Source organism: Schistocerca cancellata, chromosome 4 (assembly GCF_023864275.1).
Source record: "Schistocerca cancellata isolate TAMUIC-IGC-003103 chromosome 4, iqSchCanc2.1, whole genome shotgun sequence".
Lineage (NCBI taxonomy): Eukaryota > Metazoa > Arthropoda > Insecta > Orthoptera > Acrididae > Schistocerca > Schistocerca cancellata.
In genome coordinates this window covers 67657183-67683060 of record NC_064629.1, presented here as the reverse complement: position 1 = coordinate 67683060, position 25878 = coordinate 67657183, and the positions used below count along the sequence as shown (strand labels likewise).

The following is a 25878-nucleotide window of genomic DNA, read 5'->3' as shown; positions in this document are numbered from 1 at the left end:
ATGCAGTCCTGATTGCGGCGCTCACCTGCACGGCGCCAAACACGCATACGACCATCATTGGCACCAAGGCAGAAGCGACTCTCATCGCTGAAGACGACACGTCTCCATTCGTCCCTCCATTCACGCCTGTCGCGACACCACTGGAGGCGGGCTGCACGATGTTGGGGCGTGAGAGGAAGACGGCCTAACGGTGTGCGGGACCGTAGCCCAGCTTCATGGAGACGGTTGCGAATGGTCCTCGCCGATACCCCAGTAGCAACAGTGTCCCTAATTTGCTGGGAAGTGGCGGTGCGGTCCCCTACGGCACTGCGTAGGATCCTACGGTCTTGGCGTGCATCCGTGCGTCGCTGCGGTCCGGTCCCAGGTCGACGGGCACGTGCACCTTCTGCCGACCACTGGCGACAACATCGATGTACTGTGGAGACCTCACGCCCCACGTGTTGAGCAATTCGGCGTTACGTCCACCCGGCCTCCCGCATGCCCACTATACGCCCCCGCTCAAAGTCCGTCAACTGCACATACGGTTCACGTCCACGCTGTCGCGGCATGCTATCAGTGTTAAAGACTGCGATGGAGCTCCGTATGCCACGGCAAACTGGCTGACACTGACGGCGGCGGTGCACAAATGCTGCGCAGCTAGCGCCATTCGACGGCCAACACCGCGGTTCCTGGTGTGTCCGCTGTGCCGTGCGTGTGATCATTGCTTGTACAGCCCTCTCGCAGTGTCCGGAGCAAGTATGGTGGGTCTTACACACCGGTGTCAATGTGTTCTTTTTTCCATTTCCAGGAGTGTATGAGAAGGAATTCGTACTGTAAAGTGAAGCAAGCAATGATACACATGGCTGTGCATTTCTGTCACTGAAATGGCTGTTGGTTCTGAAGGATGCAAATTCCAAGCTTGCTGAGTTCATCCAGCAGGCAGAACCCATGGGCATGCAGACGACCTCTGTCAAATGGTTCAGTATTATACGAAGTGGATAGCACCGCTACAGAGTTGCAGAAAGTACAAGCGCCATACGCAGTAGTAGATAGCCAGAAAATGGTATTAAAGCCTAACGTAGAGAGGAATGGAGACTCACTACAGAATTTCGCCAGAACTTTATGGAAGGTATAGAAACAAGTACAAAGAGCCCTGGAATGTCACAAACAGAATTAGATGACGGAATTGTAAGTTACCACATTGCCATGTAGGACAGCAGGTGATGTTAACAAACTCATAAAGACGAAAAAATATTTTACCCATTATCAAGACCAATGCCACGTGGTTGAGATCATCTCACTGATGAAAGTGGACCTACAAATTCCTACCCATACAATAATTATCCACATTGAGTGTATATTGCCCTATCATGGTGAGATGGACTCTTTACCACCATTACTGGCGTCAGTACCTGAAGAGTGGTGAGGAGGTAGCAAGGGGTAGGTAACACTCAATTGGAGCAGACCACTCCATACATTAAGATGACAAAAAGAGGAAGGTATACTGTATTAATTTTTTTTTTTGGTTATTTGGCCGGCCGCTATGACCGAGCGCTACTAGACGCTTCAGTCCGGAACCGCGCTGCTGCTACGGTCACAGGTTCGAATCCTGCCCCGGGCATGGATGTGTGTGACGTCCTTAGGTTAGTTAGGTTTAAATAGTTCTAAGTCTAGGGGACTGATGACCTCAGATGTTAAGTCCCATAATACTTAGAGCCATTTTTGTTATTTGTTTTAGGTGCATTTTTAATGTCGTGTACCACAGTGATGAGCGTATGTGAACTGAATCATGTACAGATGATGAATTCTTTTGTTTTTATTTATAAATATTTGAATTTCGCTCAAGAGTGTGCCAACGTCATGGATCACTGGTGTAACTATACCACTGTATGGTTCCTGGCTGGTAGTCTAGTGATGCTGACAGATGACAAGAACAATGTTAGTCTGGAAATTATAAAGTTTGAATGACTTTCACCCTTGTGGTATGTCAACAATTATTTGTCAGATATTGCGTGTAGAATCTGGTGAATTGTTATTGTAGTAATTTGCGGCTGTGCTTTGTTTTGCAATGAACGACAGATGGGAAAGAATACTATTTTTTATGTTTGGTATGGACATAGTGAAAGTGAAGTATAGGTATGGGTATGTTCAGGTTCCAAATTTAGATAACAAACAGAGCAGATCACAGTACACCATTCCATTGTAGTCCAAACTGTTATAGAGAAATGCCAGGTGGAGCCGTTTCTTGGGGAGGCAGGTGAGGGAGGATGTCCGCACTACATACTCGCAACATAACCATATTTCCAGAAGATAGGACTTCGCTGGATATACACCATACATGACCCGGTGGTAGTTATCACCGTTTTCTACAAGCAGGGAGATTCATAGGGAACAGAACACTTAGAACTGTGGAACAGCGGAGTAATACTGAATGGAAAGAAGTGTGATATCTCAGGACCGACTTTTCAGCTTCCAGCAACAACAACAGCGCCTGTGACCCTGAATCTAACGTATCCTCAGCTGTATTTGCCAGATAATCCTTTAACAATACTGCCAGTTAGGAACCTGACGTACCAGAATAATACCCTAGATCCTTCCATACTTCGTTCTCTTTATGATAACTGCTGAGAAGGAGTGCATTAGTGTTCCAAAGTATTGGGCAATGCTGCAGCAGTTACCAGCACCGGGTCATTCTATTACATACCAACTGAGCGGGGTCGACCAAAGATTTGAAACAGTAGTTGGTGTATCAGTCCCCATAGACTATGTGGCAAGGTGAACAAAGAAAAAAGATAATCAGTCAGAAAATGGTAAATAAAGGTGTAAGAGAATGTAAACGTTATAGTATTAGGTTATTTTAAGAAATTCACCAGCCTGGCATTCGAAGGACAGAAGCTTCCTAAGGGGGCAAAGAAGTGTTGCGGCAACTGCCACAGTCCAGACGTTGTGTAAGAGATGGGCAGGGAAGCTGCCTATGAAATCCTGCTGCTGGGTGCTAGAACACTGCTGGCACAGTATGCTGCAAGATCTTGATCTGTTGCAGTGATGGCATGAATTTATACACCTCCATAGTCACATTCCTGGTTGGATGCAGGGCCCTGTTACAACATAGCTGGGCAGAGCGACTATAAATACTCGCCACTAAGTTACTAACATCAGTTGTATTTCTACTACAATTGGTTCCAGAAATTCTGACTACAGCCAACGCCATCTTCACGCCAGTCGATGTTCTTACGCCACCCATGGAAAAGATTCCGTGATTGATTTTATTCTTTGTGTGTAAGCGCGAGCCGCGCGGTCTCGGGCGCCTTGTCACGGTCCGTGCGCCCCCCCCCCCCCCCCGTCGGAGGGTCGAGTCCTCCCTCGGGCATGGGTGTGTGTGGTGTTGTCCATAGCATAAGTTAGTTTAAGTTAGATTAAGTAGTGTATACGCTTAGGGACCGATGAACTCAGCAGTTTGGTCCCGTAAGACCTTACCACAAATTTCCAAATTTGTGTAATTGAGGCCAGGGCAGTATCCATCGTGTCAGCTTGAACTAACAGCTATAAAGAACAGAAGTGAATTCCACTAGTCCATTACGAGGAGTCAGTGTTAAGTAATGTATTTGCAGCTGTAGTGTGTCAGCATGGTTCTCTCACAAATCGCGATGGAGGAATATCTTTAAATCAAGTATTCAAGACCTTCCCCAGCGTGTTTTGAAGAAGAGAAAAGTGTGTGCGAAGTTTATCCCACACACCTTGACATCTGAACAAAAAAGACGGCACATGGGCACCTTCCGTGACTTAATTGGAATGCAAAACGTGCTCAGTTCTTTTCTGAAAAAAATCGTCACAGTTGACGAGACTTGGTGTTATCAATATGAACCTACCACAAAGTGACGAAGTGCAGAATTCACACGAAGGGTCAGCTATTGTGACCAGGAACACCTGCCACAGCCCTCACGACAGTTACGATGTGCGACTCAAAGTAAGTCACACGCGCGTGCTCCATAGTAGCCACACGGGAACATCAATAAATAAAAACCCAGACCACCAGAGGGGCACCGAAAGCTACCGACCACTGTCTACCTCACCATGCATCAGCACGAGGTCGCTAGCCGCACCAAAAAAAAACACATCTCCATCCGGTCACGAGTGACTAGGGGGCAGCACGTCTCTTCCTGAGGAATGACTATTTAATCCAACCCAGGGTTTCTCTGCAGACACCTTCATCATACCACCTTTTTCATGTGTCACTTGGCATCACCATTACACCCTGGCATCAATGACTATCTTTTAACTGTAATATAAAATTGCCAAACGACTTTTAAAAACCATCAGTATTTTACATCTATGGGTATTTCACCAAATCCTCGTTTATTGTCATTTATTTTAATGTAAGAATCGTAAATATCGTCCACCTACGTATTTTTTACAAAATCAACTTTTACTGTCACCTTTTATATATTTTAACCATCTTCAAATACAAATTGTGTAGCCTTTGGCTGAAGGGCGATTTTTTCAGTACTGTTTTTTCAGTAATCCATTCTCGAAACGTTGTGGCGTGATGGGGTAGGTGGGTCCAAGCAGCTTCATATTCGCATAGTAGGGTCATCAGCTAACGGCTGATGTGCAAGCCTAACTGTTTGTTTTGGGCCTCCAGCCGATGTCAAAAAAGGAAGGCCACCTCTAGAGTGACTTCATCCAGCACTCCAGGCGTCTCCTGGGGTCCTGGGTTCTCCAAGCCAGGCCTGCTGTTCACCGCCTTCCGGGCCGGATACGCAGCTGGGGGCTATGCTGAGGCACCACAGGACGCCGTGATCAACATTTGCACTGAAGACTTGCACAATAAAGAATGTTATTACTGACTGACCTCTTCTAATTCCGCGCTCGCCACGATACCGGTAGAAGACAACCCACAGTTCCCGCAGACGCCATTCTGGGGTAGATGTGACCCCATCCTAGCTGATAATATTGTGTTCGCACCCCAGCATTACACAGGTATGACATCAAAATAAACAAAGGGATCATGGAACTGATCGGAGTTGACGACGTAATTATGACCAACCAGGAAATGAAATAGTGGAGGATGCATGGTAGACGGACCAAGGAAGTTCTTTGGCGGATTTCAAGAGATGAGAAAAGATCGAGACGATGAAGGTGGGCAGGCATATAAGACGCTAGTGCAACCTATTCTTGAGTACTGCTCGGGTGTTAGCGATCCGTACCAGGTCGGATTAAGGAAAGACGTCGAAGCAATTCAGAGGAAGGCTGCTAGATTTGTTCCTAGTCGGTTCGAACAACACGCAAGTGTTACGGAGATACTTCCAAACTCAAATGGGAATCCCTGGAGGGAAGGCGACGTTCTTTTCTAGGAACATTATTGTGAAAATGTATAAATTGGTTCAAATGGCTCTGAGCACTATGCGACTTAACTTCTGAGGTCATCAGTCGCCTAGAACTTAGAACTAATTAAACCTAACTAACCTAAGGACATCACACACATCCATGCCCGAGGCAGGATTCGAACCTGCGACCGTTGCGGTCGCTCGGTTCCGGACTGTAGCGCCTAGAACCGCACGGCCACTCCGGCCGGCTGAAAATATAGAGAACCGGCATCGTAAGTAATTCTGTAGCTTCCAACATACATTGTCCGTAAGGACCACGAACATACGAGAAATTTGGGCTCATACAGAGGATACAGAGGCATACAGATAGTCGTCTTTCCCTCGTTCTATTTGTGAGTGGAACAGGAAAGTAAATGACTAGTACCGGTGTGAATGTAAATTAAGATGTAGACGACAATACAAAACATGTTGCAAAAAAATGTTTACCTGTAGCTGAATTCCGTAAATCCTGGAAAGGTGGAGAACAGCCCATTATCTGTCAGTGGATATTGAATTGATGATAATGATTTAAGCGGTGTCCTAAAATTATTTTTTCAAATTGGTACAAGAGAAACATACCATATGCAAAAGACATGAGCTTTTTTTAATACTTTTCACTAACATGTAGTGTCTCATTTGCGTCAGTAATTTTATAACTACATGATAAATTCACAAATAGTGTGATTTTATGCTTTCAGCTATAGAAAAGTACCTGATTTATGTCTGTGTGATATCCACGGTGTATTCTATTTCTACCAACATGCAAATGTATTGAACCAAGAACGATCGGAAGCTCTGCGACGGTTATACCACATGTTGATGAATATTTTAACCGTTATGGCAGTAAGTATTTTTTTCTTTACGTATATTTCTAAATAGGCCACAATTCTCCACTTTTTGAATTATTAATATTTCGCATTTAGCATTATCTGTTATACATAATGCCCGTATAAAGTGCACACATTTTACGAAGCAAGAATTTTAAGAAATATTCAAAACGCTCCCACCAGGTTTGACAAGTGATAGTAAGCAAAATGGGGAAAGTAGTATTTCACTCAGTGTCCTTACTTTCTGTAGCGAGATATTTAATTACAGTTCTTGATATAGAGTCCGGTACTTTATAACGGCAGACGAGAGTATTTGGAAAGAATGATATGACCCTTATTGTGACATGCAGTGGATTTTCACAAAGATAGGCCATAACTAGTCTGAAATACTGAGAACAATGTGCGTAAATCACAGGCAGAATACTAATTTATGATACTTATAAAAATAAAGTTTCACCATAAAATGAAGAGAGATAAGAGAAGAAGATGACAGCCTATCACCAGTGTTGTTGAATTTATAAGTCGAAGAAGCAATGAAAGATGCGGAAGAACATTTTAGAGGGGTGAATAATTTGCTACAGGATCAAAGAGCATAGCAAATGGTTCGAAAACTGACATATTCCTTCTCGCTGAAAGAAAGGACAAGTTAGGTAAACTGTTGAACGCAATGGGCACTGTGTTGACATAAAGGATGATACAAAGGCAAGAGTGATGAATAGTTGCATACAGAATAACGATAAAACTTGGGGAAGATACAGTAATAGTATCAGTAGTAAAGAAAAAATACAAATATGTACAAGACGACCGAAGGAAGAGACATCAGGAACAAATTAGACGGTGAGCGCGCCATGCTTGCGTGTGTCAGCTTTCGAAGAGTATATTCTTTGTTCAGTAAAACATCGTTGCCATTCCGGTAAACAAATCTTTGAATTTGCTTTGCAATGTCAATAGACAAACACGATTTCAGCATACTCTGCACGATACGTATCTCTTCGTGACACTGCACACAACACCAACTGGGGTACTAAATTTTGAATCAGACGTTCTAGAATAGTGACAATCATCACTCCATCACTTTGCACAGACAGTGGTCGCATCTCTGTGCGACTGATGTGTGCATCCAAGAGGTCACAACGCCATTCGTTTCAAGTATCAGCACCTAAATTTATGAAACCGTTGAGAACAGAGCATATATTTGTATGTTTTTGCTTCATAATGCTTTTTCCATCATACTAAAATATTTGCATTTCCTTCTAAAAAGCCGTGCAAAATTCTTCCAGATTCTTTTGATTTGTTGTTGTGGTTGCAACAGGTTCCACAACCATCATAAATTCTGTTTGTGATGACTTTTTACCACACTCCTTGTCACAGGATTAAGTAAAACTTCCCTTTACTTTGTTTGTATTACACTACAGTTTTAAATGCATCCATAAGTACATACACGAGAACGGCCATACTAGGATCAGAACCCAAATTTCACCAAAACGTTATTCCACTTTATCTTTCTAAGGCCTAGCAACATTTTCACAAGAACAGTACTTCTTTTAACAAACTCATCTTGCACCAGTTTTTAGTTATTATCAAGTGGCGATATCAGCAGTGAATCCACCACCTGAAAGGTATGCAGACATATAGGTATGTAATGATGTTTTTCTTTTCCTAGCTCACAAATAGTAAAAGAACAAAATAAGTAATTTAGAAAAACGTCTAGAAACGAAAGGGTCTGGAGACGATGGAACAGAAAATACTAATGTAATATGGCCACATGATGGAGACAGAAGCAGTTAGAAATTCACGGTTATCTTTCAAAAAAGTTGTAACACATATTAAACGTTCTCGTACTATGCGGCAGAAACACTGATTGAGGCATTAGGAACCAAACGTGACTAAAGTAAACTTTCATCTATGTACGAATTTGTAGAGCGATGAATTAGTAACTAATCTGAATGTACCAGTAGGCTTTATAAAAACCTCAAGATGTAACTGAGTAATATGAAGTTAGTCGGTGCACTGTAGCTGTAGTCGATATTCTGAATCAATATATCCTGGCAGAAACATCATGATGTATTTGATGTAATACGAATGCCTTAACAGATGATTTTAATCGAATACGATCCTATGTGTCAGGAAACTGAACAGGCTTTAGAGAGCTTTGTTTTATTTGTTCAATTTAATTGTATCTTGTCAACAGTGAGATAAATAGAAATTGAACATTTTTCGATTAATGGGAACGAAATTCATCCCTGAGCAAGAATCTCATGATTGTCTCATGTGATACAGAGATAAATATTTAGGAAACGAGATTTTCTATTTGGACAGCAAAATAATTAGGTTACCTTCTATTGGGAACGTAGGTGTACTCAGCGTCTGTGATATGATTTTCAAATGACAGAGCACAGCAATCAGTCGTTCTTTTTTCCAGGTTTTATTTGGCAAATCTAGATTTCGCCTGGTGCCTAGCCATTATCAGTGCACTATTTCATAGAATCAGTGCATGTCAGTTCCCTGTTTTTCGGGCGCCTGTCAAAGTTCTTTCATGACTGAAAGAGTCTTGAAAGAACTGACACACGTCCGAATAACAGAGAACTGACATACATTGATTCTATGAAATAGTGCATTGATAACGGCTAGGCACCAGACGAAATCTAGATTTGCCATATAAAACCTGCAAAAAAGGACAACTAATTGCTGTGCTCTATCATTTGTAGAACAGAATAATTTACAACAGTAGAAGTAAAGAAAAACGCAGTCTAGTAATAGCAAGAAAAATTGTTCTAAAATAGAGCAATATGTTAACGTCAAATAGAAATTTATATTGATTGGCGACTCCATGTTGTCCTGTGCACTACGACCAGATAACAGGTATACTTGAAAAAAGACAGCATTGTCGTATATTTTTTTACTATCGCAAAATCGATTTTCTGTCACTGAGTGACCATCTTCAGTGCTATATTGTATAACTTAAATCAGGATGCACTGTTGTCAATAAGCTTACCTCAATCACATAGACTATGTGATTGCCGTAAGCTTATTGACAACAGTGCATCCTAATTTAAGTTATACAATATAGCACTGAAGATGGTCACTCAGTGACAGAAAATCGATTTTGCGATAGTAAAAAATATACGACCAATGCTGTCTCTTTTTTCAAGAAATTTATATGTTAGAAAGTCTTTTCTGAAAATGTGTAAAACGTGGTTGATAAACAGTACACAGAAGAAAATAAAAGAGGCTTTTGAAACGCCTTCTTGAAAAGATTGCAGAAAATGAGAGAGATCGAAATAGTAATGAAGAGGTGCTGAATGGAACTGGAGAAAAATGAACTTTGTCCACAGCTTGACTTAAAGAAAGGGTAGGTTAATAGGATACACTCTGAGTCATCGTGGAGTTGTTAATTTGATAGTAGGGACAGGAGTTGGTGCAAAAATATTAGACGGTGACCCAGGTTCAATCAGATGTAGGGTGCAGAAGTCATGCAAAGAAAAGGCTTGAAATAGATAGACAAGCGTGGAGATATGCAACTTAACAGTCTTCAGACTGATAAGAATAGAGGAAATTAAAGAAACTTGTAAGCTATCAATAAAGTGTTTTCTTTGTTCATATGCCACATTTTCGCCTGTTAGTGCTTACGCTAGCGGCTTGCAAATATTGCCTTACCTGCCGTCCTTGGCGGTACGAAAGCATAATTTCTCGTAGTCGACGCGGTAGTTGAGAAGTACGGATGCGAGTCCCAATACGAGGGCGGCCGCTGCCAGAGGAGCGGTTGCCACTGGAGGATGCATTACCAGGTAGTTGCTGGTGAACGTGTACAGCGATGGAACTAGGACCAGGCACCCCCAGCATATGTAGTACCCGGCTCGGTCCAGCGTTATGTCGAGAGTCTGGAAGTACCCCCACTCCCAGTAGTAGAATTTCGCCAAGTATATCGTCTGCAGGCATACAAAAAGAACGAATCGCTGTATATTTAATATGCTGAGGAAACAGTATAAAAGTTACTGTAATCAGTCACAATTTATTTTTTATCGTCAGTTTACAAGGGTTAAATCTTTTCCCTCAAGTAAAGTTATGTCAATTAATCGTAGCAGTGTATTAAGTGCACGACTTTTAGGTAATCTGTCTGGTAACAGGAGGCAAAGAAATAAATACTTTTGGTAAAGGGCTCTAGATTGTGTAGAGGTCTTTCATTACAAATGGCCAAACGCAGAGTCATTTACATATTTTTCACCACAAACGACAGAACTGGGCAAAGATTACCATATAGCACCAACACAAATGACAACATTTACAATGGTGTTAACTCTGTTTTTAACAGCTGCGTACATTATTAAATAAGCACACACACACACAAAGTTTAATACAACAATAATTTAAAGTACTGTATAAATTAGTCACTGTTGGCAACATAATATGTTCTTTGCACTTAATCTAATATGCCATATTTGTTATTTCAGTATGTAATAATTTTATATGATTTAAACATCACTCGAATAGGCGTCTGCAACCACTGGAGATATTTATATGTATACTAGCTGAGTTCGCAGGCATTGCCCAGTCTTCTATTAGCCCATCTCGTCCTCCACCTGCTACACCATCTCCTCTCCATCTCCTCCACTCCCCTCACTCTGCCCATTTCCTCCTACCCCTCTCTCTGCCCATCACCTCCTCCCCCTCTCCTAGTTCACCTCCTCCCATCCTTTCTGTTACACCTACGCCTCACTGTCTCTCTGTCCATCTCCTCCTTTCCCCTCCCTCTGTCCATCTCACCTTCTCCCCACTCTCTGTCTATCTCCTCCTTTCCTCTCTCTGTGTCTTCTCTTCTCCCCTGTCTCTGTCCATTTCTTCCTCCCCCTCTGTCTGCTGTCTGTTCATCTCCTCCACCCCCTTCATCTACTCCTCCCCTCTCTCTGCCTATCGTTTCTTTCACCTGTTTCTGTCCATATCCTCCTCTTTCCTTTCACTGTCCATTTCCACATCCCCCCTCTCTCTTCCCCTCCCCCTCCTCCCCCCCTCCTCCCCCCCTTATCTGTCCCCATCTCCTCCTTCTCTCTCGCTGTCTGTCGATCTCCTCCTACCCCTTCTCTCTCCAGGTTACCACGCCCACTGCAATAAGAGGCTTATGGTTCTTACCATCAGAGTATTTATTTCCATATTATAACTAATATTAGTATCAAACTTGGTTGAAATCATTTCACGGATTCAGAATGTTCTTTTTACAAATTTCAAACGCATTTCACAAAAATTTAATGTATTTCACACGTATTTGTACACACATTTCACCTGTATCTCTAGCGAATTCCGACTTAAACTATGGGTCGTGCGCACTTCCAGTGGCACGTGTGGATACCGTCTGTGAAATGTTTTGCGAACAGTTAGTAATAACGAGGTAATAAATTACAATGTCATAAAGTGGCTCCAGTTTTTCAAGCATCTCATTTTTTATGACATCTCCTGAACTATGTATTGGACAATGATATTATTCCTTCTGGCGCATTCAGTGGTACATGTGGATATTATCTGCAAAATGTGTCGCGAATACAGTCAGTAGTAAAGAAGTAATAAATTAAAACTTCATGCTTGATGCAGCATTTTTACTGCATGAACAACGACAATGTAGTAAGCGGTTAACTTTTTTCCTTTCATCATTTTTTGGAGGTCGTCACCGAGAAAAAGCTTGGTGAAAGCTTTACATTATGTGTAAAGTTTTTTGCAGGTCTCAAAGTGCCCTGATTCGCAAATACTGGATGAGTAAATTGAAGGTATTCGAGCGTCTTGTGCTACACTTCATTTTTACCCTCACTCTCACCCCTTCGATAGATTGGTGATTCTTACCGACACAGCGATAGTAAGTGATGTGTGTACCAAGTTTCACTCAAATTGGTCCAATGGTTTATAAAGAGTTGTGGAACGTACATATAAACATACATACCTACATACAGGGTGTTACAAAAAGGTACGGCCAAACTTTCAGGAAACATTCCTCACACACAAAGAAAGAAAAGATGTTATATGGACATGTGTCCGCAAACGCTTAATTTCCATGTTAGAGCTCATTTTAGTTTTGTCAGTATGTACTGTACTTCCTCGATTCACCGCCAGTTGGCCCAATTAAAGGAAGGTAATGGTGCTTGTGTTGACATGCGACTCATTGCTCTACAGTACTAGCATCAAGCACATCAGTAGCATCAACAGGTTAGTGTTCATCACGAACGTGGTTTTGCAGTCAGTGCAATGTTTACAAATGCAGAGTTGGCAGATGCCCATTTTATGTATGGATTAGCACGGGGCAATAGCCGTGGCGCGGTACGTTTGTATCGAGACAGATTTCCAGAATGAAGGTGTCCCGACAGGAAGACGTTCGAAGCAATTGATCGGCGTCTTAGGGAGCACGGAACATTCCAGCCTATGACTCGCGACTGGGGAAGACCTAGAACGACGAGGACACCTGCAATGGACGAGGCAATTCTTCCTTCAGTTGACGATAACCCTAATGTCAGCGTCAGAGAGGTTTCTGCTGTACAAAGTAACGTTGACCACGTCACTGTATGGTGAGTGCTACGGGAGAACCAGTTGTTTCCGTACCATGCACAGCGTGTGCAGGCACTACCAGAAGCTGATTGGCCTCCACGGGTACACTTCTGCGAATGGTTCATCCAACAATGTGTCAATCCTCATTTCAGTGCAAATGTTCTCTTTACGGATGAGGCTTCATTCCAACGTGATCAAATTGTAAATTTTCACAATCAACATGTGTGGGCTGACGAGAATCCGCACGAAATTGTGCAATCACGTCATCAACACAGATTTTCTGTGAACGTTTGGGCAGGCATTGTTGGTGATGTCTTGATGTTCTTCCATTTACGCTCAATGGAACAAGTTATCATGATTTCATACGGGATACTCTACCTGTGCTGCTAGAACATGTGCCTTTACAACTACGACACAACATGTGGTTCATGCACGATGGAGCTCCTGCACATTTCAGTCGAAGTGTTTGTACGCTTCTCAACAACAGATTCGGTGACCGATGGATTGGTAGAGGTGGACCAATTCCATGGCGTACACGCTCTCCTGACCTCAACCCTCTTTACTTTCATTTATGGGGGCATTTGAAAGCTCTTGTCTACGCAACCCCAGTACCAAATGTAGAGACTCTTCGTGCTCGTATTGTGGACGGCTGTGATACAATACGCCATTCTCCAAGGCTGCATCAGCGCATCAGGGATTCCATGCGACGGAGGGTGGATGCATTTATCCTCGCTAACGGAGGACATTTTGAACATTTCCTGTAACAAAGTGTTTGAAGTCACGCTGGTACGTTCTGTTGCTGTGTGTTTCCATTCCATGATTAATGTGATTTGAAGAGAAGTAATAAAATCAGCTCTAACATGGAAAGTAAGCGTTTCCGGACACATGACCACATAACATATTTTCTTTCTTTGTGTATGAGGAATGTTTCCTGAAAGTTTGGCCGTACCTTTTTGTAACACCCTGTATATCCATTTTTATAATACAGGGTGCGGCGCTTAAATCCAGACAAATGAAACCTTTATTGAAGCAAATTTATTAAAACAAAATACAATATAAAATGAAAATCCTTTTACATGCATATAGTGGTATCTTTCAAGAGTAACATTACTCGATGTAACCCCCTTCAGCCGCAATGACCGCCTCCAATCTTGCCCTGAAGGGACGGCACGCACTCTTCAAAAGAGCGCTGTCCATATTCACGGATGCTGCTTCGACAGCGGTGGGTAGAGATGCTACATTAGGGTGCCTCGTCTTATTGGTAACTCTTTCGACTACGCTCCAAACATAATAGTCGAGGAAGTTCAAATCCGGGCTATTCGGGGGCCAGGACTACTTTGACCGGAACATGTCAACGCTATCCGAGAGCCAGTCTTTGACTAAATGGCTCGAATGAGGTCCTCCTCTGCCATCCTACGGATTGTTCGGTCGCTGACATTCAATTCTGATGCCAGGTTCCTCGGAAATTACCCCGAGTCCTCCGAAATCACCGACTGAGCCTTTTCAATGACTGCCTCAGTTCATGACACGCGCTTCCTCGAATAAGGTTTTCTCACCGGTTTGGTGGAATCTATCCCAGACTTCTCCGGAGCATTATACTCTGAAGCGCCAAAGAAACTGGTACAGGCATTCGTATTCAAGTACAGAGACATGTAAACAGGCAGAAACAGCAGGGTGGTCTCTATGAACAATGGAAGACCAAGAGTTACCTCTGCGTAGCGTAGAAAAAATGCCAAAGAGAGCAATGTCTGTCGCTCAGCAGCAGTACTGAACTAGATTGTTAAACTGCGGTTTTTTCATCAAAACGGTTAGTGCTACAAAAGAAAAAAACCGTCGTGATGTCTCCAAATGAGTACTTTCCATAATTATTTTACCCTTAACCTTCCTAATATAGTAGCGGCTCCGGTCAAAGAAAACCATCATAACGACTGGGGGAGCGGTGTGCTGACCACACGCCCCCCCCCCCCCCTATCCGCATCCTCACCTGAGGATGACACGGCGGTCGGATGGTCCCGATGGGCCACTTGTGGCCTGAAGATGGAGTGCCATGCCATGTAACCTTCCTAATATGTAGTGTTTGTCACCGACCTGGAAGATGTCGGAAGATAATTGTAGCAACTAGAGACATGTTTTGTACTTTTAGATCGTGTACCAGAACTCAAATGTTTTTTGTACGAGCGAACAGTTGATTCGTCGACACTGAGTTTTGATAGCGTATTTATTTAATTTATTTATAACAAACTATTTCATAATGATGAAATGAGGTTCAATTTGCCTTGGCGGACTTAAATAATTGTGCATGGTTATTTCTCTGTGCAAATCGGAATTACGTTCGTGTTGCACACAGACACTGCCTGTTCGCTCAGCAAAAAAGATGTATGATGAATTTGCTTACATACGCAACTGATGTTGCAGTAGGAATGAAATGCTCACATAAGCAAATGTATCACCACAATTGCTCACTCATACTTGCTCAACGTCGCTCATGCTCAAATTACATGGACGAATATATTAATTCCATACATTTCAACACTCAGCATACAATTTCTCAGCGATACTGAGGAAAATTACAGCCTCCTCAACAGCGACTCCGGAACCTCCCAACACTCTTAAAATGAAATGATAACCGAAACCCTCAGCTGCCGACAGGTGTTGTTGATATATCTCGACGGGGACAGCTGAAAATGTGTGCCCCGACCGGGACTCGAACCCAGGATCTCTTACTTACATGGCAAACGCTCTATCCATGTGAGCCACAGAGGACACAGATGAATAGCGCGACTGCAGGGACTTATCTCTTGCACGCCTTCCGTGCGACCCACATTCCCAACTGTCCACAATCTACATACGTAATGTACCTAATAGATAGTTGCCCGTCCACTCATTACTGTGACGATTCCCGTAGAGCGTCTGCCATGTGAGCAGGAGATCCCGGGTTCGAGTCCCGGTCGGGCCACACATTTTTAGCTGTCCCCATCGAGGTATATCAACAACACATGTCGGCATCTGAGGGTTTCAATTAACTATCATTTATTCTAGAGAAGCTGCACGGTCATCAGTGGTATCTGTTCTTTCGAGAACAGTTAGTATCTTCATATATACTCTTAAAAAGATTGTTGAAGCATAATTAACAAAACAAGAGTTCAGATTAATACCAGAAGAAGCCCAACCTAAATTAAAATACGTTCTTGTAAATAGCACCTAAAATATGGAGAGACTACTTACTACAAACAAACTATGTATTAATGTTTACAGATAATGTTAGACACCACACTTACTAGGTGGTAGCTTTTAAATCGGCCGCGGTCCGCTAGTATACGACGGACCCGCGTGTCGCCACTGTCAGTGATGGCAGACCGAGCGCCACCACACGGCAGGTCTAGAGAGACGTACTAGCACTCGCCCCAGTTGTACAGCCGACGTTGCTAGCCATGGTTCACTGAGAATTACGCTCACATTTGCCGAGACGATAGTTAGCATAGCCTTCAGCTACATTTGCTACGGCCTAGCAGGGCGCCATTACCAGTATAGATATTGAGATTCTATTAATGTATCATCAAGAGCGATATTCTACAAATGTGGATTAAAGTTAAGTATTCCAGAAGCTACGTACTTTTTTTTATAGCATTCATTACGTATCCTGTTTCAGACCTCACGCCAGCCTGCGTGAGTTTGAGCGCGTGCCTTTCGGCTTCCTAATCATTGTGTCTAGGCTGTCTTGTCTAGACACAACAGAAACATTTATGGGGAAAGTATTTTCAGGGAGATCACCAAAAATCACGAAGAAGTTATGTATATCTCATCATAAAATCATAAAATGAACAATAAGACTGAAAGTGAAGGTAGTAAATACACAATCCATTGCGACAAAGTATGAGATCTACATTTGTAATAAACCAAAATTTTTAGAAAGATCGTCATTGCAGTCAAGGTAGAGACGTCTATAAATGATAAAATTCTTTTTTTAAGGTGGTTTACTCTACAGAACCATAATTATTGTGTAAAGTGGCATAAAGAAAATAATACAGAGCCCACTCTTATATTCTGAAATAAAGTGAAAGAGTGATTTGTTAAACATGAGTTACTATTAATATTCCCAAAACTAAGAATTACGTAATAATAAAATTCCCTAGAAATAAGGCAACATCTCTGCAACATCTTTAGTTAAGACTAAGGCAACGCCAGCATCAAAAGTTTCACAACTGCTGTATCATGTCTTTGGGAATCATTTGAAACCATGTATTCTGTTAAAACATGCAGCATACAAGAAGAACATACATAATCCAGAAGGATCTTATTTAGCAGTTTTCACAGTAATTTACTAAACACCATGTCGAATAGAGCAAGGAACAGTTCAAAACAACTGTTCAGCATAAAAAGTTGTCACATACTGACAACTCAGAACTATTTACAGCCAATTACCTATAGACGTTTGATATTTTCAAAAACAGAAATGTTTTCCTATGGACAGCAGCAGCCTTCTAATTCCTTTTGACAAGTGTTTATAAACCGTGTAGAAATTAGATTTTCAACAAGACAGCAAACTTATCAGTAAAACAAAAAGGCAAATATAGTAGAGAGGAATCTTATTAAAAATGACTTTCATACTTACCTAAAGCATAAATTTATTCACTCCAAACACAGATATGACAGCAATAACAAAAGACAAAACGAATTAGTACTGCTTCCTTCAAATATATATGATATAAAATGTGGATAACTCTAATTTACTATGTGATTCACCAACTCCCGCCAAACTCAATACATGCAATATACACTAACTTAATTTAAGTTACTGCAACTAAACACACCATCTATCAATTAAACTTATTTACCACTGTTTAAATGAAATCCACATATGTTTATCTTTAATCTGAAGTAGTATGTGCTGCCAGTACAGTACTAGCCTAGGGGATTGAGAATTGTTGTCTCACTCGCCAAGGAGATGAAAGACTTTTTTCCGACAAAATACCCTATGTTAGACGATTCAAAACCATAGTGATAGCATAGACTTCTAGAATAACGGCAAAACACATGCAGTTTTCAGTGCACACAGAAAATTCGCATTTTAAACCGATGGTGATAGGCTACAACACCAGAATCTTATGGAGCTACAGACAATTTTCTGTAATAAAATTTCTCTGTAAATGTAGTTCTGAGAGAAGCATTTTCACTTTAGGATACTACGTTAGTGCTTGAGAACAGAAATAGTTCTGGACAGTCAGTATCAACCAAATCTAAAAGAGCAAACCTGCTCTGTTCCTAGCAGGCGTGACAGCACTGTACTCGATAATGGCACTGTGAGTGTTGGTCGAGTGACAGAGTCCAACTGAAAGCAATAATGAGTACTAAGCAAGACAGTCTCATTCTACCATTTTCTTGCAAGCCAAGGAAAAACATTAAAGACAATCAGCAACATATCAAGGGAGAGTTGTCTTGACACCTTGTAATTCACTGTGCAAGTGTATACAGACTACTTTCTTAAAAAGAGTATCAAATTTAAAATTGTTATTAAATTAAGTTAAAGCTTACCTAGTTACTAAGTCATCATATTAAGTGTAATACGATACAAATCGTATTAAAACCTCTACGACACAATGATTGTTTTTATTTGGTTTTTTGAATTGATTAACTCGTGTATTTATAATTAAAAATCTAAATGCTTTGCAACATAAGTCAATGCATCACAACAGGCGAGATGTTTAAAGTTAAACTGAGACATCAAACTACTAATTTACTGCCTAGAAGTCTCCATAGTGCGCCAGGCAGCTTTTCTTTTTCCAGAGCAACAAGTGCGCTTATGACTGTGTGCTGATTAATATTCAGCAGAATATATGTGCACAATAATCTCAAACGAACGTCAGAACGTTTAGAAGCCACATAAAAAGTCGAAGAACACTGTGTATGCCACGTGAGCTATGGTGTTCAGAATAATTACACCTACTTTACTGAAAATCAGCAAGAGGCCCTAATTAACGTTCCTAGGACATTTCATAATTACCTCCACCGCAATAATACACTCGCTAAACACTCTCTCCACACTCTTTCCACGGACAGACATACAGGAGTCTATAGCCGCGGTTACATATTCATTTTTCACTAACATTTTAAATATTTCCTCTCTTATACAAGCAGTAAAGAGATAATAAAGTGAGTTTTAAAAATGTTTAGTTGTCATTTGTCTCTTGATGTGGTGTGATACTGGAAATATTGACAAACCCGCAGCCGGTGACGTACGAAATTCACGTTAACTTTAGTTGTAATCAAAGACGTCGACCACAAATCGTTTAGGAATTTTAGATCGGCAGAAAGCCGTAACAGGTCTGTAAAGCTTCCCCTATTTATGCGGAACCCTTTGGGTTCAATATAGAAATCTAATTTACAAATAACTTTAAAATTACATTGAACAAGTCCTTCAGCGATAAGCTACACGTCAGTACGATATAGTGTTGGTCCAGCTTAAAAAGTTCGCAAGGCAGCAACACAGAATATCTCGACTCACCATGTTTTGAATAGCAACGAAGACCTGAGTGACGGTGTGTGTAAACATGAAGAACAACGTAAGTTTTATTCTTTCATGAAATACTATAAAAACAGATGTTACCGGAAGTCATTTCATGGCAGCTCATCTTTATACCAAAGTCCATGTACGTTGTCTGAAGATCAATGTATCACTTGCAAACCGGGAACTGTTACTTTTCAAGATGAATGCATTATCTCCAAACTATTAACAGTTATTTTTAATAAAAAACCAAAATCAAATTGTGGCTTATTTCTGCTGTGTACTATAAAAACTCTGTATCGCACAACAGCCAAGGTTTTCTAATACTCGTGATGTCATTATCTGACAAAATAGCATTGGAGTGAAACTCTTCAAAATAAAATTGCAGTACCAGTGTTGGTTGATCCCTGCGTATACTGAGCTATGTATAGTAAATAGAATTAGCGCTGGGCTGGTCTGGATACTAGCGCTAAGACACGTTGATTTCACACCAAATGTGGAATATAAAGCTAGAGTGTCTCTGCGCAATAAACCACCGATTTTATAAAAAATAAATCAATTATTGTGCTTATTTCTACAATCTAAAACTTTCGAGATTACAAATTTACATATCAGTGCGACGAGTATGCCGTGAACACCTATGCACCTCAAGAACGTGAGTTTTCTAAATGTGGACAAACTGCAAGAAACTATTCCTGAGAGGATAAGAAGCATAAAAGCTCATACTGACGGTCGGAAATGCATTACAGGGGAGGTGCACCGACTTAGAAGTGGAGATGAAACGTGTTGGAACACTGTGGAATATGACCCCAGCATCATCACAAGGTATGTGGTCTGCCAGCAGGGAGTAAATCAGAAAACCGTGTGGAATATTTTCCACAACTCCCACAACCTGTATGACAACGCATGCAGGCCTTGTTACCTACTGGCTTGGCTCTGTGGTGACAGTTTAGTCACTGATTCGCCACACACACCAGCAAGGTGCTGGGATTTCTGTCGTGCATCCTGTTCACAGATGACGCTAATTTTACGAGGGGCAGCATCAACAACCGTTACAACACTTCTCTTTGGGCTATGGAGAATCCCCACAGTACGATTGCAGCAAACCACCAGCACCGGTTCAGCCACTTAAATGTGGAGCTAAAACACTAGCACAGACAGAATATTACCACATGCCTGATGTGTTTGCAAGTGTGCTTTCAATCATTGATACCTACACTGGCAAAGATCTTTAATCTTCATCTTCAATTGGATATACCTACCTTCCTGGGAACACATTTACAGTCATATGTCTATATTACCTTTAGTGTTCCTTACCCTCTCACTGATTGTTTTCTACAGTTTGTCCCCATTTAGCAAAATCACCCTGTATAGAATTCTACAATGATAAACTTACAGCAGCAGAAACATAACATGGATCCTAATACTAACTTACGACAGAGGAGGGGTCATGGTTATTGTACTACTATACTAATTCATGTATGTATTACCACAAATTTCCTTTTTGTTACAGCAATTTTGACTTCACTAACACAAAAATTTGCACCATGAATGATTTTCAATTCAAGTAAACAACACAGGTATTGGAGACATTTATGGAACATTCAGCTGGCACTCGGAGAATCACAGACAAATTAAAAACTGAAATTATCGTTCCACAGTAACATTCATTTTATATTTTGTTGTCAACTAGCTTTCGGCTTTCTAGACTATCGTCAGACATCTTAAGATTGAACAGTAAGTCCAAGTAACATTGGTGAAAGCTTCTAGCTCTACAAAAACTGTTATCTCCAAAGATGTGCGATATTTAAAGATTATAAATCTGTGTAAAGAACAAAAATTGGAATGTTTCAATTTGGCCTAGGAAAAAACCAAGAAATATTACACAATGACATATTTGTTGAATGTGATGAATTGGTTAAGAGAGGCGGTGGTGGGCTGGAGGGAAGAAAGTAGACAGTGCAATGTGAGGATCGATAAACAAACAGTGACACACTTTACAACAAGCAAACATCTTATGGTGAGAACAATGTTAATTAACTGCTGACACTTAGGCAAGAGTGATAATGGAACAGTTTTTGATCCTTAAGAGTTAAGTTAGCATTCTGTGATTGATGTTTATTGACAGGCAGAGTTTCCAGTAATGTTTGTTTTATGCATATATTTAATCTGTGGGGAAAATTATATTTAATTTTGTAAGTATGGTGTCATTCACAGCATGCACCAGCAAATGTGAAATCCTTATTTTTTAGTCTCAAAATCATCTGATGTCCAGTTGCTCTACTAGTTGTAGTGATACCTCACTGACCTACATATAATCTGCCAAACAAATTTTAAAAAATCGTATAAATTCATTTCCATTCTAAAGGCAGAAAGTTGTCTTTACTGTTCAATAGATTACAGACAACTGTAATTATGGTGTAGAAAACTGATCTATATTTCCTACATATCAGTTTTCTGACAAATTTCTGTGAAGTCATATCTATACATAACATACTGACCCATTTGTTGTAACTATGATTTACTACCTTCTGAGCAGGATACAGCAGTGCTATTATACACTGTTCATTTTTGCTCCTAAGCATATTATAAATCAAAATTGGACTGCAACCATTACTATATGCAGATTTCTTTAATCAGTTTTGAATCACTTTGAAAATTTGATTCTGTTTACGGTATGGATAAAAGACAATTCAACATGGAGTGGAAGACTGATGAACATAAAAGGAGCTGGGGACTAAAAATGGATGCGCAGCATTGAAGTTGTCTCCTTGAGTCACTATTTAATAAAATTCTGATTGCTGCTAAAGCTGTTGAACGTTATTATTCTAATGGATTGCAGTGTGGTGCAGATTTAAGATTCTTATGGTATAAGCTGTTCTGGGGTTTTCTGCTGTTATTAATCGTCCTTTCTCGTAACTTTTGTAACTTGACATTTTATCACCAGATTTGTCAGACTGGCTGTTATGACAATTGGCCAAAGATGCTATATGGTTACAGTCGCTATGGTGTGTTGATGTTATAATTTTGGGCTATATGTATGATCTTTGAAATCGATGTGTCTGTTGGGAGTTGTTTCTATCTATTTGTTATCTTTGGTTAGGAATTCAAAAAAAATTTGTATGAAATTTTTATGTTTTAAATCTGTGTGTTCAAAAAAAAATGTCGTCATGGCGTTATATTGAGAGTATATAGAGTACTGTGTCTTCAGATAAGTTCATTGTTAAGCCTTTAGGTAATATCTGTCAAATTTTCAATGCTAACTCCATTCGCTCTGTCTTGTGGTTGTTGTTCTTTGAGTGGTTGAAGAATGAGGATGGATTATTTTCGCTAATTCTCGTGTACTCTTGTGCCTCATCTATAACATATGAAGGTACAAGATCAAACAAATTAAATGCAATAATGAACACAAGTATCCAATTCATGTATAGAATCAGCAACAATATTTGCCATAGACTTCACTCAGGAAAAACAAAATTACCAATATACACAAACCATACAAAATCATATGTCAGGATTGTACTCAATTTTACATAGAACAGAAGGGCTTAACTTGAAGGTAACACATTAGGGTACACGAGAATTAGCGAAAATAATCCATCTCCATTCTTCAAGCACTTGAAGAACGATAATGACAATGCAGAACTAATAGAGTTAGCATTGAAGATTTAAACATATTACCTAAAGGCTTAAGAATGAATTTAGTTAAAGAGATAGAACTCTACATACTCACAATACAACACCATGACGACATTTTAAATGAACACAGATTTAAAACATAAGCATTTCATACAATATTTTATTGAATTCGTAACCAAAGTAATATATAGGTACACAACTCCCCACAGACACATCGATCCCAAAGATCATACATACAGTCCAAAATGATAACATCAGTACACCATAGCAATTGTAACCATATATCATCTTTGGACCACTGTCACAATAATCAGTCTGCCAAATCTGGTGATAAAATTTCAATTTCCAAATAATACGATAAAAGGTGATTAATAACAGCAGCAAACCATAGAACAGCTTATAGAATAAGAATCCTAAATCTATACTACATTGTAATACAACAAAGAGTGACGGCGACCACTGATTATATGGGGTGTTCAAAAAGTCTCTCCGCAGTGCCGTATGATTGTTAGCCGCGCGTGCCGTATGCCGCAGTGAATATACCGAAATGAAACTCAGTGAAATACAAGTTGTATATTTATTGAATATTCATTTTTACTGAGATAAACGAAACAGTGAAATGATGGGAGAGTCCACTTGAATGGAAGTTACCCACGCAGGCGAACAATTATACGACACGCGCGGCTAACAATTATACGGTACTGCGGAAAGACTTTTTGAACACCCCGTACAACAACGTAAGTACCAAATTTTTATTTCCGAAAATACAGTTAACCAAGGTCACAATAAAATAAAAAATATTATGCAATTTTTGCAGACGGTCTGCATATGGCAATCTAGCTGAAATGGATCCATCAGAATAAAACGTTAGAGTACTATATCTGCAGTGTGGATTTCATTCAATAAAAAACATGATTTCATCTTTCCTTGACATCTCTGAATAAATGCCATTTCTATGACATTAAATGACATGTTCTACATTGACCTAATACGGACAGAAAATCAACCTAGAAATTAACCTATCTGCAAACATCAGTCTCCGTATCTTGAACACTCATTGCAAGAGTGAAACTGAAAATTGTGTGAAACTTCTAAATCTTATCAACTCCACTGTGCTGATATCGAGTACCACAAATAAAACTGAAGCTTAGCTACGATTTTATTTTCTTTTTTTCTTTTTTTTTGCAAATGATTTCAACCATAAAGGTAAAAAAGAAATGTACTGCCAGCATATACGAGTATATAATTATTGTATATGACGAGAATGAGCCAATATAATAAAACTATTATTCAACATTCAATTTATATCAGTTCGTATCTTACTTCAGTTAGTATTGTAAGCGATAGGTATTATAATTCGTTCTTATGCTTTGTTCTAAAGACATTTTTATAGAATTCATGAAAACTTTCGTAAAGAAATTGAATCTCGAAGGCGAAGTCTGTAGCACTTGAAGGAAAAGTTCCGAAGATTGAATGAAAGAACGTCAAGGAGGATATCTTCGTTGGCTCACATATTCGAGAGCGTTTCAGAGACAAGAAGTTTGACGAAATGTTGCGTGGCGATGAGCAGGCAGCATGGTTCAAATTTTTAAAATGTTTGTGTCAGATTCTTAGGAAATGAGAGCACAAATCTGGTGAATCGCCTGTGGGTGAGCAGCCGTCATGTTATGACATGCTTGGCTATAAAATTTCACTGGAAGACACTTCCTTCATGCCTATCTCAAATAATTCCCTGAAAACTGCGTAGCAATTTCTGAGCGACATGACGAGTGATTTCATCAGGTTATTGCAATTTTGGAGAAGGAACATGCAGGGAAGTAGTCTCCTGTTATTTTGGCAGACTTCTTCTGGTTTACTGGTAGGGACGTTCAAGATGTGGCTTATAAGAGACAAGCCATGCGGGAGCCTCCAACGTACAGTCAGTTTCATTGAAACTCTGCAGAATAAAAGGTCAGGATGGTGATGGTAGTGGAAGTGTGTATAGAACAGAATATCTTGTAGTCTAGCAGTGCCTAAAAATGGCTCTGAGCACTATGGGACTTAACTTCAAAGGTCATCAGTCCCCTAGAACTTAGAACTACTTAAACCTAACTAACCTAAGGACATCACACACATCCATGCCCGAGGCAGGATTCGAACCTGCGACCGTAGCGGTCGCGCGGTTCCAGAGCCTAGAACCACTCGGCCACCTCGGCCGGCAGCAGTGCCTACTGTTATGATCTTTATATATTATAAATTAATAGCCTACTTGTGTAGTTTGATGATTTCTATAAGAAACTGAAGGAAAAAAACACGTAAACTTCTTCCGTATCTTCTGGTTTAAATTAGCGATTTCATGAGCCGTTGTTTATCGAATTTTAGCAGTGTGTTTCACATTATTCGAGAGATTCTTCACCATATGGATTCACAGTTATTAACAAATTTCACATATTAAATATTTCTGTGGTATATTACTGTGGTGTCACCGCCAGACACCACACTTGCTACGTGGTAGCTTTAAATCGGCCGCGGTCCATTAGTACATGTCGGACCCGCGTGTCGCCACTGTCAGTAATTGCAGACCGAGCGCCACCACACGGCAGGTCTTGAGAGACGTACTAGCACTCGCCCCAGTTGTACGACGACTTTGTTAGCGACTACACTGACGAAGCCTTTCTCTCATTTGCCGAGAGATAGTTAGAATAGCCTTCAGCTAAGTCCATGGCTACGACCTAGCAAGGCGCCATTAACCATTTCTAGAGAGAGTCTCACTTATATCATCAAGAATGCTGTATACAAATGATGGATTAAAGTTAAGTATTCCAGCAGCTACGTACTTTTCTTTATAGCATTCATTACGTATCCTGTTTCAGACTTAACGCAAGCCAGCGTGAGTTGACGCCTGCCCTTTCGGCTTCATCGCCTTGTGTCTAGACTGTCTTGTCTAGACACAACAATTACTCTTTAAATAAACACACGTATTAATAGTATAAAACAGAACACGTATTTGTGAAGCTAGAGCTAAATATTTCTTGTAATGGATTTAGTGACTATTTTGCAT

General features: G+C 40.5%; 1 protein-coding gene across 3 annotated transcripts in view; it reads right to left on the bottom strand.

Annotated features, from left to right (window-relative positions):
- The window catches only part of LOC126183485 (uncharacterized), a 197110-nt gene that overhangs the window by 14326 nt on the left and 156906 nt on the right, over window positions 1–25878 (bottom strand). For all 3 annotated transcript variants that reach the window (XM_049925511.1, XM_049925512.1, XM_049925513.1), the window contains one exon: window positions 9830–10101. In XM_049925511.1, coding sequence (XP_049781468.1) covers window positions 9830–10101 — 272 coding nt within the window. The remainder of the gene's footprint in view (window positions 1–9829; window positions 10102–25878) is intronic.